The 14,090-nt window shown below is 33.1% G+C and overlaps 1 protein-coding gene across 1 annotated transcript in view; it reads left to right on the plus strand.

The window, feature by feature from the left end:
• Nucleotides 1-8,538: 8,538 nt before the first annotated feature.
• LOC134695478 (tumor necrosis factor receptor superfamily member 16-like) overlaps nt 8,539-14,090 on the plus strand; it is a 35,859-nt gene continuing 30,307 nt past the window's right edge. Inside the window, exon 1 of the mRNA XM_063556750.1 lies at nt 8,539-8,677. Coding sequence (XP_063412820.1) covers nt 8,633-8,677 — 45 coding nt within the window. The 5' untranslated portion in view covers nt 8,539-8,632. The remainder of the gene's footprint in view (nt 8,678-14,090) is intronic.

Genomic DNA, 14,090 nt, shown 5'->3' on the forward strand with positions numbered 1-14,090 from the left:
TACAATGATTCATTAGCCATAAAAAACTAAAATAGATTCATACACACTTAATTATGAGCCATCAGTAACAAAGATATTCTGGAAGAATTTTATTTTTGTATTTTATTGGAATTCAGACACCTTAGGATTAGGAATGTCTAGTATTTCATAAGAACCACACAGGTAAGCCACTTTCTAAAACTTACTAACCCAAACAAGCAATTTTAGGATTCCAGCTTTGTGGTTTTATATTAAGAGTCAGTTTTCATACAATAAACATGAGTATTAATTTGACTTCAAACAATGTTTTACTGAAAATGTCTTGTAATAAATAGTAAGCAATTATTTTAACAAGTTTTCAATACAATTTCATGTATAACATTCTTTGTTTATTGTATTGATAAATTAATAGTGATCGAGATCATGTTTTTATTCACTGATACCTTCGATGTTTTAACATTTTTTTTGGTATGAAAAAAAAAGATAATGAGAGAAGTACAGCTGTATGTTAGTCCAATTCTTGCTAATTTAATTTCCAAAAGGTCTTCCTTAAGTTAATTTTGTTTTCAAGTTGATGCATAAAAGTTGATGTAATGAGTTCTTTAATGTATGAAAGAAAGTTTCTCCTTATACCGGATGTGTATGATAAACTTTTGTCCAACATTCTCCCAACATTAGCAACATGACCTTAATTGTGTTTGTGTGTTTGGTTCCATGAAGTTTGAAGGTCAGATGGCTTCACTTGACATATGATAAATGTAGGTTTTGAAGTTTATTGGATTATACTACACCAACCAGTTTATGCTAGAGAAAGGAAACCAATGCCAACAAAATGTTTGAATGCAATACATGATTGTAATTGGTTAATATGCATTGTAATAGAGACATTATCTTTTTATATTCTTTCTGGTGAAAAGAAAGATCAAGTGCATGACAGAAGTTTTATTGTTTAAACCATATCATATTATTGTCCTTCCTTTACATATCTCATTTTGTCTTCAATAATGCTTGTTGGTAGTCTGTCGAGTAAGCTTTATCATGATCTTCTAATTATTAATAAAGTGTTATGTACAGAAACTTAACATTTGAAATATGACAAATTTTTAGCTTTACCATACCTTTTATATTTACATTGTATTATGCCAAAATTTCTTTTTACCCACCTAACAAACTTTACATCGTTATTGTAATATTGCATTTTTCACAAATTTTTATGTTTAAATCTTGTTGTTTTAGTGCTTAGCATGCAATCTTTGTTTTATCTGTTTATACAAAATGCTACTACAGATTTTAATGGATGTAAAATACTTCATCAAATAATTATGAATAAAATTTATGAAAAAACATACTTCTTTTAATGAACTACACATTTTATGTGGTCAGCTGATTATAAATAAAAGAGGATGTGTGGTATATAGATGTAAGAAGATGTGGTATGAGTGTCAATAAAACAATTCTATATCCAAGTCACAATTTGTAAAAGTAAATCATTAAAGCTTAAAAGGCTACTTAAACACTCTTTGTATCCGTCATATTTTCTTAAAAAGCATTTGATGCTGATAGAACTAATGCAAAACTATACAGTATGTCACATTTTCACTAAATGCTTTGGTTTTTGAGATATAAGTCAAAAACTGCATTTTACCTTCATGTTCTATTTTTACCCATGCCAGCCAAGTTTTTTGACTAAACAGAAAATAAAACACAAGATATTCTAAGGATCAATCAGCTTTGGTTTGGTTGGAATTGGTTCATTGGTTTCAGAGAACAGGATTTTTAAGAGTTAGCAAACATGATCAACAAATTGTATAAAATTGTTCTCAAAGGGCAATTACTCCTAAGGGGTAACTGCAAACTTTCATTAAAATTGCCAATTTAGTGGCAGCTACCCAATAATGGGTTATTAGATTCATCTGAAAATTTATTTGAAGGCTGATAGAACCTGACCTTGGCCTGGTTCCAAAAAGTTGTTAAGCCAAGGGGTGGAGTTCGAAAATAGGCTCCCAATTCAATGAAATTACTGCTTTTGGCATGTGTCTCATACAGCCTCTGACAACCAAAGTTCAGCTCCAACCTTCATGAGTGATTAATTATTTGTAAACCTGGTGGAACTGTTTCATCTGACTGGAGAAGGGGTGAAGGCAAGCCACTGGCGCCTCAAAACCAGATAGCCTTGGGAAGATGGGCTTGTCAACCTTGGAGAGTAGCCCATCTAGGAAAAGGAAAACTCTAACTCAAAACCTATGCTGCCTTGTGGCCACACCCTTATACAAGGGAAAGGCTTCAGGACACAAACTCGAGGAAAATCTGAATTTCCAGGATCAGAACATTTGTTTCGAATTTAAGGGTAACCCCTATAGAAAACATAGAGTGCTGAAGAAGGCAGTGTTTTGCTATGCAGCGCATTCTTAACAGACCACAACATCACGCACAAACATCTGTTATGACACTTGAAATCACAACCAATGGATGTGGTGCTCGCCCTGTGAGGACCCACCAGGGAGTCAATCAAATGCTACTGGAGGTACCTTTGTTTCGTCTTGTGGAGTCAGGGGTCGAACAAGATGAGCGATTGGCCAAAAAAACACCAAGCCAAAGTTGAAAAAAAAACAGTCATAAACATCATGCACTGGAATGCAAAAAGGTATCTAACAAAAGAAATGAATTGCATCATTTTCTACATGAAAACAATGTTAACATCTGGTGTTTTCAGGAAACACACTTGCAAGAAGGAAAATCTTTTAGTCAGAGGATACCAAGATTTCAGGAGTGACAGAAAAGAAAAAAAGGAGGTGTTCATGAAGAACCTAGTAAAAAACAACATAAATGCCAGGGAGATTACAACATATATGGTGGAAGCACTGAGAATATCTTGAAATCAAAGTCACCACTGGGCAATGCTCTTATAACATTGACAACTTATACTGTCTAAATGATAACAAACTCTCCCTAGATACAATATTTCTCATGGTAAATTTTAACAGCCAATCTCATAGCTGAGTATACAATACAAATGATAAAAAGAGGAGAAACCATAGTAGATTGTCAAGATGGACAATATCTTATTCTTGTCAATGATCCAACTGATACACAAACCTTCAATTTGCCGCTGGCACACAACAACAACACTATACCTAGCTTTATGTACAGAGGAACAAAGACAACTATTAATGCTCAATTACCAAGATGGAATTACTAGAATGCAAACTGGGGCAAAATTGAAACAAGAGCAAATGAACTTTAAAAGGACATAGTTACTGAAGGAAAGAACATCAACAATGTTGTAAAGATACGGTATTCAACGCAGTCAAAAGAAAGTGTGAGAAAAGACTACAAGCCATACTGATCCAATGAATTATCAAGAAACAAATGATGCAATCACAAGAGCAAGAGAAGAGGCTGAATCAAACCTCAGCAAGAGAATAACGCCAAACTCCAACAAAGCAAGGCAAAACACCTCAAAACAAAACTTTAATGCCAGAGAAGAGGATTGAGAGGGAAAAACATCATCTCTGAATATGGAGAAGGATACAACAAAGCTGTGAAACTTGACGAAAGCTCTAAATGACGAGGGAAGTTAAGGCCAAAAGATAACTCTATATGTTGAAGGAAAAACGACTACAGGAAAAGCTACTGCAAATGCATTTGCAAAAGGTTATGAAGAAGAAAGCAATACCAACAATCCAACTTTACTTAACAAAAGAAGTAATGAACAGATATAAGAGAAAGACAGAAAACACCAGGACATGAAATCATGCAGAATGACATCACAATATCTGGAATGAGTCAATCTACTGGTACAATAAAGCTTAAGAAGAAAAGTCTCCAGGTTCAGATAAAATCACAATGCTACAACACATAGGGAACTCATCAGTAAATACTATGTTGGACATATTCAATCTTAGCTGGAGACCAGGTCAAGTCCCACATTATGCTGGAAGGAAGTACTAATGATGCCAATACTAAAGAAAGGAAATAATAAGTCAAAAGCGTCAGGTTATCGTCATATAAGCATAACAAGCAGCTGTTGTAAATTGTTGTAGAGCATAATAAACAAGCGCATGCACATGAACTTAGAGTCAGAGAACATCATTGGAAATGAACAAGCTGGTTTTAGACAATACAAAAGCACAGCGGACCAGACTACACATCTATCACAGGAAGTAAAAGATGCCTTCCAATTCAAGATAGTAACGTTGGCTGTCTGTGTAGATCTACAAAGATCAGTTTATAAGGTATGTAAAGATGGACTCCTTGTAAAAATGCAATCTAATTAAAAATTAATGATAACAGAGATTAATATTTTATTTAGATTGGTAAAAAATGTTTAGATATGGCATAAGTGGAAGAATTTATAAATGGACCAAATCGTACTTGTACAATAGAAAAGCCAGAGTATTGGTAGATTGGCATTGCGGACAGAAAGTACTCTTAAAACAAGGGGTCTCACAAGGAGGAGTATTACCACCAACTCTATTCGTACTCTTTATGAACCACATAGTACCAGAGCTATCAAAAGGGGTACAATCATCACTCTATTTTGTTCTCTGGTGCTCAGAAGAGTTTGCATCTACAGCTAAATACAGACTACAAAGATTTAGATATGATAGTCACATGGGCTATATAAGCAGTGGTGTCACGGAATAGAAGTTCCTTCATAATGTAAGTTCCCAATGGAAAAAATATTCTGGATTATAACTTCCACAGGAATAAATATTACAGTAGATGTTTCTAACGGAATAAATAGTATAGAATATTTGTTCAATCAGGTACAGGTATTATGACATTGTTTATAAATTAATAAAGTTTCCACTGGAACTTCTGAAATCAACACCAATTAAAAAGTATAGAGGATATAACAAACATACCACCATACCGAATTATACTATTTAACAGATTTGTAATAACATAACACGACGGGTGCCACATGTGGAGCAGGATCTGTTTACCCTTTCGGAGCACCTGACATCACCCCCAGTATACGGTGGGATTCGTGTTGCTTAGTCCTAAGTTTTTAATGTTATACTGTTATTTGTCTGTCTTTTTATTTTTAGCAATTGCGTTGTCCGTTTATTTTCAAAATATGAGTTTACTGACTGTCCCTCTGGTATATTTCGTCCCTCTTTTTAAGTAAGAGAATGGAGTGCATAGCCATGTTACACGCCACCAAATATCAGCGTTCACAAGACCATGAATACCAGACTGAACCAACTCTCCCCAGGCAGACTCAAGAGATCAAGCTTTACGTTAGAGACAAGAGTCTTACAAAGAAAACATGAGGAAACTCTACCTAAATATATCGAACCCATAGCTATCACAATGAATAACAACCCTTGTGAAGATAAACTTGTACAAGCCGATAAGTTAGCAAAGTATAGTGCTGAACAACAACAGGGCGAAAATCCGGGCTGATACACTATCATCAAATCTCTGTTCAACACTTCACAGCAACAAGACATTTACCATCAGCTAACAAGATCTGAACAAACCAACATCTTGAGACTGGAGACAGGACACAACAGACTCTACCAAAGAACTATCTATCAAATCGGCTTTGAGTACACAGCCACGGTAAAAGTTTTAATATATTAATGCGGTCAGGGTATGTCCCAAGTGATGTTGTTTTTTTTTTTTTTTTATCTCGTCTGATTTGCGAAACACAGGGGTGCTAGTCTAACTGTGACCTTAACTACTAAGACAACGTATTTTTATGTTCAACTTAATAATCTGAGCTGAATCGGCTTCAAAACCTGTAAATAGATATAGGAAGATGTGGTGTGAGTACCAATGAGACAACTCTCCATCCAAATAACAATTTAAAAATTAAACCATTATAGGTTAAAGTCATATGCAACTATTACAGTCATAATCACGTTCGATAACTCTGCATGTGACTGGTTCAATTAGGATTTTTATACTGGTTACCTGATGAATTATTTAAAGAAAATTGAAAAATATATTCAGTTCAACTCGGTTTATATACATTCGATGTCTTCTTTTATGAATATGAAATAATATTGCAAAGAATTTCATTGATAATCGGACAACATTTACCGGCATAGGTATTGTCAAAACATGCATCTACATGGGTATTGTCAAAACTTACATCATGATTAGGTGCCATGTTTGTTTTCTTTGATCACGTTGATGTTATGACTTAATTAATATCTCCTTAATCTTGCTATGGCTATTCTTATAATTACAATAACGTGTCATATTTAATTGCAATATAAACAGAAAAAATCATTTGAATTATGTGCATTAACGAAATAAGTGTCGATCATCCTCTACGTTTGAAAATTATTTGTTCGCCATTTTTCAAAATTTTATAAAAATAACAACAGCATGTTTAAGCTTGATAAAAAGGAACCAATGTTCGATTACATGCTGCATTAAGGTAAGACAATGAATGAAAACGCGAGCATCCAACAGTTATTTAATTTTCATAGTAAAAATCGTACAAATAACATTTTTACCATGTCGCCCCACGCTGTCAATCTGGTCGCCATCTTGAAAAATAATAGCAGATTTTCTGAAAATAGCTTATTTTCAAATCAATTTGGAAGGGACATAATAGAAAATTAAACTATTCTATATACGATATTTCAAATATTTATGAATATAATAATAAGCACAAAGACCCACAATTATTCCATCTGTTTTGTTTAAATCGCAATTTAAGGTTAAAGACGACAGAAAATCCAATATTTATCGTAGTTGTATGATTTAACAGTGTGAACTATCGAGGCAACAAGACAAATTTTCAAAAGCATTTGGAAGGGAGAAGATCAAAATTTAAACTATTCCAAAAGGAATATTTATATTTCTTAATATATGAGGAAATACTACAAAGACCCACACTTTTAGAATCATGAACTTAAAGTAATGTATTTCATCGATTCCAGAAAGCCCCTATGCATTTCTATACAATTTACTTTGGGCTTGATACGGGTGATGTGTGACGTCACAAAAGTCACGTGATGACTGCTATAGTTGGATATGACGGTCTTCAACACGGAGCCTTGGCTCACACCGAACAACAAGCTATAAAGGGCCCCAAAATTACTAGTGTAAAACCATTCAAACGGGAAAACCAACGGTCTAATCTATATAAACAAAACGAGAAACGAGAAACACGTATATATTACATAAACAAACGACAACTACTGTACATCAGATTCCTGACTTAGGACAGGTGCAAACATTTGCAGCGGGATTAAACGTTTTAATGGGCCCAAACCTTCTCCCTTTTTCTGAAACAATAGCATAACATCACAACATATAAAAACATACGATAAAATATCAATTAGCAGACTTAACTCAATCAAAAACGTATGATTACACAAAGAACGAATAAATTTGATCTGCGATATCTGAATACAAATGCACAGTTAATTAAATATTAGAGACAAACAGTCATGACCAAAAGGCTATCAAACAAATTCAAACACACTGAGAAAGATTTAACCAATCAATGTTCACTTTAGAAAAAAAACGTTTTTTTATAATCTTGAAGTTTATACAAATGTTGTAAGAATAAGTGAAAAATTGAAGATATTACAAATAATCAAAGCTGGTATACAGCCAAGATCCATATAAATAAAAAATGACAAAAAAGCATTATAAACAGTATCAACAGGTCGAATTAACAAGAAAATACGATTTGAGAGTAGATACCACATTTTTGTCATGTGTATTTCTGACTTAATTTTAGTAAATGGATGAATTATTCGCTACCTCATCTCAGTACAAATACTTTTATCGAAACCCCATTTAGTGTGATAGGTCTAAATACATTATGAGCTCTAACTAGCCTGTGGGATGAATTTATATAGTTTACCAGTGTCAAGTTATCCAGCAAGTTCTCACTATATAATCTTTGCATTCGGTTAAATGGGCAAAAAAGCAAATGTAAAGGAACTACTAGTGAAGTTTTTAAGTATTTGTTTAAACATATAAAGAACAATGGTACGGAGATAAATCGGTTGAAATTACTAAATTTAAAATGTTTACTTGATATAGATCTCTAATTGTGCAAGGATTTTGTGTATAGCCTAAGCTTACTCTACCATGGCTCTAACCAGAGAAATATGATATACAATGTATCAACGTCTCTGCTCGAACATATAGTATCCATTCACAAGTTTGAATTTGTATATACAATACTTTTACTCTGTCAAATATTTATGTTTAAAAAGTCTTAAAATCTAATATAAAGTGTTTTGAAAGAATGCATTTGTATAGTTTTCACACTTCATAAGTTCAAGCTTTCCTTTATTACTTTCTTTTATATTATCTGTGATGAAAAGTCACTTTCTTTCTTTTCTAAAACTTTTTTTCCTTTCATAAGATATTTATGAGAAATTCAAACATTATGACAGAATGTGCGGTGAACCATATAGACCGAGAATCGTTTTATACGCTAATTGATTGTTTTCCCGGACTTGTAACACAGATATTGGTGCTCGGCTCATTAACTCTTCCAATATTTTTTATATTAAGAAATATCGTTAAATTCCGCCGACTCCGTCAGTACACGATTGGCAGAATCATCCAATCATCTGATTCAAAAGTTCACCGAAGGTCAATTGATTCAGGTATGAAAATATGATCTGAACTGACAAATCATAATATAGTAAAGAGAAGAGTCGCAATGGAAAATATTGCTTGTCTACTTGGATTATTGTGTTGGATTTTGGTGAGTGATATTTCTGTTGTCTTATAATCATTTCGTCAATATAGAATAAATGTTTAGTCAATTTACACGCTAATTTAAGTGATTGAAATTTATATTTTCTGGCATATATATATAATCGTTCTTCTTACGGGCAAGGATTTGTACATTGTTACGGGTTATTCCTACGGTAGTATCCGTTCATATTATTAATGTAGTCTATAATTTGTTGAATGATTATGTATTACTTTGTGTAAAATTTTGAATGGAAAGTTCTTCTTTATACATACACCCGTGACCGTTCTGTAGGTCTCTGATTTTAACTTATGTTTTCTTTCGGCTCTCTAATAAATACATGCACGCGTAACGTAGTTTTTTTTATTACTTTGATATTTTATTTTTTTTCTTCAAAAACTAACTCTGTTTAAATGACAATAAATATGAGACAATATCTGAAAATGTCTTTTTGGCAATAGGGAAAACCAAAAAAAAAGTCTTTAGAACCGGTTTTACAATGTTTTATAGTACAAATCGAAGAACACACATTGATGATCTAGGAACTGTTGTCTGTAATTCAAACAATGGTTAAATGTGGTAACAATGACAATTCTAAAAATGGTAACAAAAATTCCAGTTCTTTCCTATTACCAAAGTGAATCAATTTAAAAAAAGTTTTTGATGGGAATAAGCAATAACTTAAAGATACTATTTGTGGTTTACTATATCCTGCAATAGTTTAATAAATGTAAATTATTTATTTTAGCATTTTCAATACCGAAAAGGTAAAGAAATATAATAAAATATAGTATGAAATATCGGTAACATTAAAGAATCTTGAATAACAGGATAGGGAGGAATTATTTTAAAACAAATGCATTATTTCATAGTTTAAGAAAAAAAGATCATTTCAAATTGGTCGCAATTAGAGATAAAAGCAAACAATGCCATTTATCTTTTAAAACTGTATTTACAAGATAAAAACCTGCCAAGGTAATGACATTTTTGAAAATAATAAAATCCTTTCTGTTACCATCTACTATACTAGAAATGCACAATGTTCTCTGCTGTTATCACAAATAAAAAGTCTGTCTTTTCATTCAATATACAGTAATTGTATATTACGTTGAGATTTATTTAATATGATGATCATAACTTTTATTAAATGAAATGGTTGGCATATAGTAGATGAACTTTATGATTCATTAGTGAAATTGTCTTTAACATTATTCCTGTTACTGATAATGGCTATGCTGTTGCTCTTTATCAGGTAGCTTGACAGAACGTAACAGAACTCAGTAACAGAATGGAATTACACAGTAGTCTTTGTACTTTTACTCGAATTGTATGGAAAAAAGAAAATAAAAGAAAACGTTCCCACAAGGGCTTTAATGTCAACAAATAAAATATATATGACGTTCCAATCATCAAGAGTTCTACATTCTATATTCTACATCAACCAATATAAGTGATTACCGGGCATTGAATGTATAAAACATTATCTTTGTATCATCATAAAGTAACACGATCAGTCCAAGTTTCCATGCAACCAAACATTAAAGATCTCAAAGCTATAATACGCGTTAATAGCATTCGTGTGCATCTTATTTTCTCTGATGAGAATTTCAGTCATAATTAACAGCGTTTGGTTGCTGAAGCATAACTTAACTTTAATGTAATAGTGAAGATCAAAGTCAAATACAATTATATTTTTTATGACGGTTTGGTTCCGAACGTAATGTTTTCCTTTAATCAATAAATACAGTCCATAGAACGATTGTTTTCCCTCGATTTCATGTATCGCCATCATTAAACGTAACAAAATAGGAAAAGGGATGGGAAATAATCGCACGACAAGAGGGAAAACAGACCAGATAATGGTGTTCAATAAAGGACAACAAGATAGAACGGCCTGTAATTCAAATTTCAAACTGATGACGCAAGCATTTCTGATATTAAAAATCAAACATTTGTCTATTTCTGCTGTTTTCAGTAGATCAATAATTGATTTAATTAATTGAAAGCAATTCTATGCTAATTGAAACACCTGTTATTAGTTGAAAATCATTAATTATTCCATGTGAAATAATTATTAAATTGATACCTTTATTTTACGTTAGTTTCTATCATTCTAATCAAAGTGACGAACAGAAGATGTATAATAAAAATTACGATGGGATTTTAAGTGTTACTTTTTACTTGGGGACACAGACTATTAAATTTGTTCTCTTTGTCGTAGCCTTGACTCTAGAAACACGGAAATAAAAATCAGCCAGATTTCACCTCAAGGACAAAAACTAACACGTTTTATCTGTTTATCTTAGGTCAACTGCTAATTATACTTTCCTGTATAGAATTTTTTAATATGTTTAACTCGAACAGGTGCTAAACACTTGACAAAGATATGATCATTGCCACAGGACACGGCCACTTTTATTTCATTGAAAATGGGTAAAAAAAAAAACAATAAAATTGTGAATGCTGACGCCTTAAACTTCTATTAGTGGTTGGTCAAGTAGGAAACACCTATGATCGATCCCGCCAGCGCCAATGGCTTCAATAAGTTGTATAAGGTATAAGCTGGGACATTATAATTAGTATGATAGTCCCAGGTATAACTGAGGCGGATCCAGGGGACCCAGTGGATGGAACCGGGACCCACCACCTCTTATGACCATTAATGTTTTCACCTGGAATGGGGACATATGGTTGGAACCTCCTTGTTTGAACATGTGGTGTCCTTTATGAAAAAAAATATGGCTGGATCCGCCACTGTATAAGTACATGTACCTAGATTTGGAGCGTCTTTTTTTTTTATATATATTCACACGAATTCGACATACGGAACATTCACTGAGAATCGTTGACTGTATTGTGCATGACTAGGCACCACCCTTTGACTGACACACAATTTAGACCAGGAGCATTCAATTTTACCGACGAAAACAAAAATCTGACGACTCTACGAGCTTGAAGTTTACTATGAATCAAGCCTTTTCCCAAACACTGACTATATATATAGCCAAGGGATGTAGATTGGATGCACAACTTTGAAATCTTATTTTCTAAGTAGTCTACCATCCAGCGGAAATGTTTCGCTGATGAATGTTGAATGTTCGACTCGAGAGGGGGCTCACGCTTTCTACTGTAATTGTTCGTGGCCATGAATCGCTGTAATAGGGATTTGTTCAACCTTTATAAGATATAATCAGTAGGTTGACATAGGTGTTTAGGGACAGAACATTTTTGTTTAGCTTTCCCGCTTTTTCTAAACTAAGTTGGTTTTCCCGTTTGAATGGTTTTCCACTAGTAATTTTGGGGCCCTTTATAGCTTGTTGTTCGGTGTGAGCCAAGGCTCCGTGTTGAAGGCCGTACTTTAACCTATAATGGTTTACTTTTTAAATTGTTATTTGGGTGGAGAGTTGTCTCATTGGCACTCACACCACATCTTCCTTTATCTAAGATCTGTTATTTTTTTAGTTATTCTATTCATAGTTTCAGGTATTTTTGCGTTCAGGGCCCAGGGGCAGTTCTATCCGTTTTCAAAAGTTTTTTATTATTTATCATTATGTCAACATTCAAATGCATTGATCGTTCAAAAAGGGGGGTACCAACCCCGGAATCCCCCCTTTTAGATCCACCGCTGCTGTCCCTGAAGTACCTATTCGGTAAATTAATAGATTTTGATTAGATAGCCTAATTTGATGAATCTTTCATTACTATCCACGAATAGTGTAAAACATATCTAGGACTTGTCAAAAATATATGATAGGATGCTTTTTGTTTGTTTTGTTTTTTAAGTTTTCAAAGTACATGAATGAGGAAGCAGGACAAGTCGCCCCACTGGCAAGTCGCCCCACTTTTTCACCAACTCGCTTCACTTAAAAAAAAAACCGCCCCAACCTGGATCACCAACTGGCCCTACTTTTTAAAAAATCGCCCCACATGTGAAATTGGTTAAATCATGTTTAATATTACTCCTGCCAACTCGCCCCACTTAAAGGGAAATCACACTATTTAAACTACTAATAATAATTCATTGAAATTTCTCATTTAGACAGATCATACTTATTTCAATATTTTAGGCGAAAAAAAAATTGGGGTCACCGATGTTGTTTTCGAGATATGACGTCATCAAAAAGTTAAGAATTGCGTTATACTGTAATAAAGAAATAGCGCTCAAAAATGCTAAAAGAAGGCAAAATTATTGAAAAACTTTGTTTAACTGGTTTAACTAAAACGGTCAAATGTAACTTTTATCTTATACACATTTATTTTTTTCACTTTCCTTATTTTTTTAAGGCCTTTTTACATTTCCCGCCATTTTTAATTGCCGTTTATTATAGATTTTTCTTGAAATAAAAAAAATCTGCTAATGTTTTTTCCTTCAAAGTTCTGCATTAGTTACAGCTTCAGGGGAGATTTTAAAAGCATTAATAAAAAAGGGGGGTCACCGATAATTTAAATCCGCTACAGAGGAAATAATCTTATAATCATTTTTTGGCGGGAATTATAACTTTTTCTCCTAACGTTATCGAACGACGTTACTAGCATAGCAGCATGTCTTGCAATGCTTGGAACTATTAGGTTAAAATTATATATTTTTACGTTTTACGGCGATTATACCGATTATTTGGGATAAGTTTTGTGTTTTGCTTGCAATTTTTGTTTTGCATATCAATATGGATACTTCTTATAATGTTTTGTTGTACTGAATATGCATTGAATATTTCCCAATGAAAGTAACGTAAGCAACAAACAACAAAATATATCGTATTTGGGTAATGCATAAGCTTTATGAAATGAGAAGATATATACGGTATGATGAGACAACTCTCTTTCAGAGATCAATTGACATAAATCGTATTAAAGTGCAATGTTTTCCCATTTAGATCCGAAAAGGAGGAGGATATATAAACTTTGTATGATGTGGAGAGGTATATAGCCACGCTTTAGGCCCAATTTTATTTCACTTTCAATTCTATACACATAAATCTTATTGCAGAAAAATTAAAAAAACTCGCAGTCAATTTACGCTTTCCAAATTTGAAAAATTTGATAAAGATAATTTGTTATCCTCTTGTGATACAAAACTTTTTTCACAACTTAAGAACCTCGTCTAAACGAACAAACCCAGTCATTGGATTTTTTTGTAATACTTTGTAGTATCTGACTATCAAGAAAATTCTATCTGAGGAACTATATACAGATGATCCCCCATAAATAGCGTACCCCGAATCGACAACGTAGAAAACGTACGAAAATCGTCCAGTGGACAAACTTGCAAGACATTTCCTTTCTTTGAAAACGAAGTCGTTTTGACTACGCAAGTTATCAAAGAGTATGTACCTGTTTTGTAAAGTTAAAGCACAATTACGGAAAAGGACTATTTAGCATGCAACTAATCTAACTTTTTGATGAAGAACGCAAATGACAATTT

Source organism: Mytilus trossulus, chromosome 13 (assembly GCF_036588685.1).
Source record: "Mytilus trossulus isolate FHL-02 chromosome 13, PNRI_Mtr1.1.1.hap1, whole genome shotgun sequence".
NCBI lineage: Eukaryota > Metazoa > Mollusca > Bivalvia > Mytilida > Mytilidae > Mytilus > Mytilus trossulus.